We start from the raw sequence: 6,868 nt of genomic DNA, 5'->3' as shown, positions 1-6,868 counted from the left end.
TAATAACAAAATAATCTCTCTTTTAGGATTCAATCTTTTTCATATACAATGTTGTAATGTTAATTGGGGATGTATGGGAATAGGTAGGATAAGAAGAGAAGAAGAAGAGAAGAAGAAGTGGGAGAGTGAGTAGAGGGGATTCAATGTTTGTAGGTTGTAAGATGTATGATGTAGAATGAATGTATGTAATATTGTTTTTAAATTGTTAATAAACTATATATATATCACAGACAGGACCATATTAAGAGATAAGAACAAGTGATACATGTAAAGCCATGGGGAATTTTAAAGGCAGGCAAAGCACCTGTGGTGAATCCGAGAACAGACAGCAAACTAGCACAGATATTCAAAAGGAAGTGTTATGTGATCAGAGTGAGACAAATTAATGACTTTGGTAACAGAGTGTTGATTCACATAAAGAATCAAATTGAAACAACAGAAGAGCAGAAAAGAGAGGTTGCAGTTGTCTAGTCAAAAGAAGATAAGGGCTTTTCCTGGGGAACTGAGAGAAGGATCATGTTTTTATCAAAGCAAACAATGGGGACATGAGTGAATGACAAACACTGAAAACAGAATTACTGTACTTAAAAACAGAAACTTACAAGAAAGTCAGTGAATCAATAGAAAGTGCTCCATTTTATTAAAGGTACCAGACTGATCAAAACTAAATACCAAAAAACAAAAAAGAGACATATGTGATTTGTGTGAGATACAGCACTGTAGGCAAAAGCCCAACTAAAAAATGGGGCTGGAGAAGAGAAAGATGAATGAGAGAGAGTCTGCTGCTCCAGGAGTTTGGAGGCAAAGGGATAGAAGGAAAACAAGACAAAAGAAAGGATCCTTTTGTTAAAACTGGAAAAGAGTGGTATATCTCAAATGAGGCAATAAGACAGGAGATGGAAAGACAGCAGAATAATGAGTGTGGTGCAGAGGATGGACAGTAGCATAAAAGACAACAACTGGGAGATAGGAAGGAATGAAATCAAAGGGACACCGTGAGGAATTCCCAAAAGGCAATGGGGCTTGAAAAGCTATGGAACGCTCCTAAGTACATGGAAGTGCAAACGCACCTAATAGTACTGATGAGGAATTTGTACTCAGGACAAGAGACTGCTGTCAGAACAGAACACGGAGAAACAGAAGGGTTCCCAATCGGCAAAGGGGTCAAATAAGGCTGCATCCTTTCACACGATGGGTTCAACTTGTATGCAGAAAATATTATATGAAAAGCAGGCGAAAATAGGAGGAAGGAATATCAACTATCTAAAATATACAGATGACACCATCCTACCAGCAGAAAACATTACAGACCTAGAGCAACTACTGAGGAAAATCAAAGAAGAAAGTGCAAAAGCAGGCTTACAGTTGAACATAAAGAAACAACAATAATGATCACAGAAGATATCAATGAATTCAATCTAGACAATGCCAAAACACTTGAGGGAAAGCTGGAAGGAAAGCAAAAGAGAGAACGAACACACACTAAGTGGACGGACTCCATCATGGAGGCCATGGGCATGAATCTGCAAGAACTGAGGACAGCAGTGGAGCACATGGAGTCTTGGAGATGTCTCATCCATAGGGCAGCCATGAGTCGATATCAACTGGAGGGCGATTAACAACAACAAACAGAACTGCCAGTTCACGAGGCATATACAAGGCATCTAAGAAAAGCAATGCACTCTTTCGGATCCCATCATCCCAGGCTAAGCTACTCCACAGATGAAACCTGGTTCTATTTGGTGCTAGGCTTCATGACTTTCCTCAAACCTGCCTCTGCTTACCTAACTAGGGGCAGAGAGATCTTGTGCACCACCTTTCAGACCAACTGAAAGAAAGACGTTGGCAGCATGAGCTTTCATAAAGTCTGCGTCTTCAGATGCATTTGGTGGCACAGTGGTTAAATGCTTGTACTGCAAAGTACAAGGTTGTGAGTTCGATCCCAGGCAGGTCTCCAGGATCCCCTCAGCCTGGCATCCTTCCAGGGTCACTAAAATGAGTACCCCCAGCTTGTTAGGGGCAATCAGCTTACACATTGTAAACCAGTGCTTAAGTGCACTGCATAGTTGTTGGCATGCTGTTTGAAAACACTGAAATTCTGGACCATGCCAACAACTATCAGGTCAGAGCGCACAGGGAAGCCATTGAAATCCACAAGCGCCTGGATAACTTTAACAAGAAAGAAGAAACGCTGAAAGTAAACTGAGTTTGGCTACCAGTCCTGAAAAACGCCAAAATCAAGACCCAGCAATAGCAAATGAAAACCACCCAGAGTCAGGGGTTTTCCCCAGCAAACAATTAAACAGACACAATAATACTCCTTGCATATCTTCCCACCTACAACAGAACAATACACAGATTAACATGGGAATCACTCCTCCCAACCCAGGATCACACAGTATATGTATGTATGTATGTGTGTGTGTACACACACACACACACACACATATATATATATACATACACCCACTCTCTTCCATACCAGCATTCTCTGAAGATGCGTCAAGAACAAAGTCTTCTAGACTCTACGCACATGCTTTCCTTGGAGCACATTCTGCAGAGACTCACCGAAAGAAAGAAGTTGGCAGCATGAGCGTTTGTAGGCGTCGGTCTGCTTCCTGAGATACCAAATGCATCTGAAGAAATAGATTGAGATCTGGGAAAGCTCATGCTGCCAATTTATTTCTTTCAGTGAATGTAAAAGGTGCAAGAAGATCTCTCCAAGTAATAATAATAATAATAATAATAATAATAATAATAAATCATCTGAGGAAGTAGACTGAAGTCTAGGAAAGCTCATACTGCCAACTTCTTAGTTTCAGTGAGCCTCACGGGTGCCACAAGATCTCTCAACATAATAATAACAAATGCATCTGAGGAAGTAGCCTGAAGCCCATGCCGCCCCTTCCTTCCTTCCCTCCCTCCTTGCTTCCCTCCTTCCTTGCTTCCCTCCTTCCTTCTTTCCTTCCCTCCTTCTTTCATTCCTTACCTCCCTCCTTCCCTCCTTCCCTCCTACCTTCTTTCCTTCCCTCCTTCTTTCCTTTCTTCCCTCTTTCCTTCCCCCCTTCCTTTTTTCTTCCTTCCTTCTTTCCTTCCTTCTTTCCTTCCTTCCTTCCCTCCTTCCTTCCTTCCTCCCTCCCTTCTTTCCTTCCTCCCTTCCTTCCTTCTTTCCTCCCTTCCCTCTTTTCCTTCCTTCCTCCCTCCCTCCTTCCTTCCTTCTTTCCCTCCTTCTTTCCTTCCCTCCTTCCTTCCTCCCTCCCTTCTTTCCTTCGCTCCTTCTTTCCTTCCTCCCTCCCTCCCTTCTTTCCTTCCTCCCTTCTTTCCTCCCTTCCTTCCTTCCTTCCTTCTTTCCCTCCTTCTTTCCTTCCTTCCTTCCCCGAGGCACCCACCCAGGGGCTGCTGAAGCACTCGAGGGCCCGGGAGAGGAGGCGTGCTGCGCGGGCGAGGGCCTCCTGGGCCGCCAGGGAGGCTCCGAGGGCGTAGAGGCCGTAGAGGGCGGGTCCCCCGGCGCCCAGCAGCAGCAGCAGCCTCTTCCTGCGGAGCACTTGGCGGCCCAGGGCCTCGGCGGCGGCGTTGGCGAAGCAGAGCGGGAGCAGGAGGGCGGCGCAGAGGACCGGGGAGCCGGAGCGGCGGAGGCGCCGGAGCCACCCTCGGCCCAGCGCCGTCAGAGAGCTCTTGAAGGGGTGCAGGAAGGTCCCGCAGAGGACGGCCCAGAGCAGCGGCCGCAGGAAGGCCTCCAGGATGAAGTAGACCAGCACCGCCGCCCCGCAGCACAGCCCCGCCAGCACCAGCGCCCCGGTGTTGTAGAAGGCCTGGCGCAGGGGCTTCTCCAGACGAGGCAAAGGGGGCAGAGGCAGAGGCAGCGCCGCGGGAGCCGGGCTCGGGCTGGCGCTGGAACCGACGTCCCCGCTCTCCGCCATCGCCGCCGCCGCCGCCGCCGCCGCCACAGAAATGGACCAGGAGGGTGCTGGGAAATGTAGTTCCCCGCCCTGGCCAGCGCCGGTTGGCCGCAGGGGGCTCTGGGAAACGTAGTACCACAGGGGTAGCCGTGAGGCCATTTAACAAATACGCTCCTCCCTCCATATTTGCGGGTTTGATTATTCACGGATTGGACCTCTCTAGGAACATGTAGCTCCTCCTCCAGGGCAACTCTATGGTTAACTTTAAAAGCTGCACTCAAAGGCCTAGACAGATTCTTAGAGGACACTCCACTTACACCTTTGGAGCTCCTCCAGCAACTCTATGGTCAATGTCTGGCAGATGCTGACCACAAAGTTGCATTGGAGGAGCTACAAAGGCCTAGTGGCGAGTCCTCTCTAGGAATCTCTCTAGGCCTTTCGGTGCAACTTTTAATTAAAGTAGACCAGTGGTCCCCAAACTGTGCCCTTTAAGAGATTTTGGACTTCAGCTCCCAGAAGTCTCAGCTGTGTCGGCTAATAGCCTGGGATTCTGGGAGTTGAAGTCCAAAATCCCTTAAGAGCAGAGTTTGGGGACCAGTGACCAAGATTCCTAGAGAGGACACTCCACTAGGCCTTTGTAGCCCCTCCAGTGCAGTTCTATGGTTAGTGTCTGTCAGATGTTGACCATAGAGCTGCACTGGAGGAGCTAAAGATTCCTAGAGAGGTGTCCTCTCAAGTAAAAATCATGGTGTTTTGTTATTTGTGGGGTTTTCCCATATTTGCGGGGGTCTTGTGCCCCTAACCCATCAGTGATACCTTTATTGGCCAAACAAAATGCACAATATAAAAATAAAGGTATCACTGATGGATTTTTGTTTGTACACTTGTCCACTATTACCAGGGACAAAATGTAGGACAAATTCGAGACCAAACTGTAGGACAACTGCAGGACATTATGTCCTACATTTTGGGCTGAGTTTTGTCCTGCAGTTGTCCTACAGTTTGGTCTCGAATTTGTCCTACATTTTGTCCCTGGTAATAGTGGACAATTATGGCAACCCTCAATGTCTGACAGACACTATCCATAGAACTGCACTGGAGGAGCTACAAAGACCTAGTGGAGCGTTCTCTCTAGGAATCCCTAGGTCTTTCAGTGCAACTTTTAGTTAACGTTTACCATAGAGTTGCACTGGAGGACCTAGATATTCCTAGAGAAAACATATTGATTAAATCCGTGAATAATCAAATCCACAAATATGGAGGGATGAGTGTATTTTCTTTCCACTTTCACTGGAGTCCTTTGCCTTTAACCCCAGCAAATACGGAGGGCCCACATTTTGAAGCTACTTTTGAAACCTTTTTGGCCTAATGTTGATAGATGGAAAGAAACAACCAAAGTTTCAGTACACCTACTCTGCACCTTTCTCTTCAAGTATATCTTCATTGCTCCTCTCACATCCAACGTATACCACTTATGTTCTAAAAAATGGCTTCACTTACCTCCCTCTTAGAAAAGCAATACAGTAAGCCAATGCTGCTCAGACATAAATAAATCTGTGTTTATGGATAGAGCTGCCAACTCAGAAACCTTCCTGACTGAGGTGATTGCTACAGGGAATGCCATTTTAAAGGAGAGCAGCCTCACAGAGAGGAATCCTTCATGGGCTCAGAAGGAGGCTTTGTGAGCAACATTCAAGTCCCAAAGAGGGAACCTATGAACTACTGGATGCAATTTTATTGTTACACCCCTTAAAAGCCTTCTGAGGGTGCAATGACAATTTTAAAACCACCACCAATGTAGAAACCTGACATTTCACCTTCCAGGTGCAGCACAGCCACGGCCACACATGGCTTGGAAGGCTGGGGGGAGCAAGCCAAGTGTGGCCTCCACCTCACAGCCACAGCACCATTTTAAGTGCCATGGCAATGAGGTTGGGAAGTGTCCTTTGGGCCCCACTCCAAGCCCCCTTTGCATCAGGTGATGCCCTGGGCCAGGGATGCCACTGGATCTATGTGAATTATTCTATGTTGTACTTTTTTTTATTTCACTCATGTTTTGTATGCACATGGCTTATGACTCGAGCAATAATAAACCTCTGCTACTCCTTCAACAGTACAATAAAGCTAGAGCTGAAAAGGAATAGGATTATGCTCTAGTCTGTCCTACTGTATGCCTGTTTACAGCAGACAAGGTAAACACTACTGCCTTCAGAATCCCTTATTCAACATGCTTGAACAGCAAAACAAAAAATAAGAGGGAAAACAGGTTAGCCTAATTCACTGACCCCAGAATGTTAAAAAAACAAAACAAGAGTTATACATTTGGCCACCAAGGCCCGAAACAGGTGTGCCAAAAGGTCCACTGCATGGCATTTACATGATGCACGCCTCGAACATGTCCTGAGGCATGCTGAGCACACCCCAGCCTGGAAGAACCGGGCCAAAAAAGAGCGGACAAAAAAAAGGTCCTTTTGGGCAGCTGGCTCAGGACTGCAGCGGCAGCCCAGATCAGGTCTGGCCGTGTGTAGCTGCCATGGTTCCACAGCGATCGGGACAGGAGCTGCATGTGGTGAGTCCTTTTGCTCAATGTGTTTGAGGCCCTAGAAGTATTTTGGAAGAAACATTTAGGTGATCTCTACTAGGTTCTAGCAGTTCGAAAGCATGTAAAGTAGATATATAGGTACCACTTCAGTGGAAAGGTAACAACATTCTGTGCAGTCATGCTGGCTGCATGACCACCAGAGTCATCTTTGATAATGGTGGCTCATCGACTAAGTAACGGAGATGAACACCACTCCCTACAGTCAGACATGACTTGTCAAAGGAAAGCCTTTACTAGGTTCTTTACTTATGGAAAGCTTACCAGATCCAGTTCTTTAACTTCACATATGTATATTATTAGTTAGGAATAAAAAAATTTGCTAACACATGGTAAACTGCTCTTCTGTTTTATGGCATAGGAACCTATC

At 46.3% G+C, this 6,868-nt stretch overlaps 1 protein-coding gene across 4 annotated transcripts in view; it reads right to left on the bottom strand.

Moving 5' to 3' along the window:
- The window catches only part of TMEM245 (transmembrane protein 245), an 80,320-nt gene extending 76,194 nt beyond the window's left edge, over positions 1 to 4,126 (bottom strand). Inside the window, exon 1 of one of the 4 annotated variants that reach the window (XM_042474091.1) lies at positions 3,390 to 4,126. In XM_042474091.1, the coding sequence (XP_042330025.1) occupies positions 3,390 to 4,058 (669 nt within the window). In that variant the 5' untranslated portion in view covers positions 4,059 to 4,126. The remainder of the gene's footprint in view (positions 1 to 3,389) is intronic. The other 3 variants (XM_042474090.1, XM_042474087.1, XM_042474088.1) reach the window with 3 other exon arrangements.
- Positions 4,127 to 6,868: the final 2,742 nt, after the last annotated feature.

The sequence above is a fragment of the Sceloporus undulatus genome, chromosome 6 (assembly GCF_019175285.1).
Source record: "Sceloporus undulatus isolate JIND9_A2432 ecotype Alabama chromosome 6, SceUnd_v1.1, whole genome shotgun sequence".
Classification (NCBI taxonomy): Eukaryota; Metazoa; Chordata; class Lepidosauria; order Squamata; family Phrynosomatidae; genus Sceloporus; species Sceloporus undulatus.
Note: the sequence above shows the minus strand (reverse complement) of the source record. Positions and strands in the feature narration are given on the sequence as shown.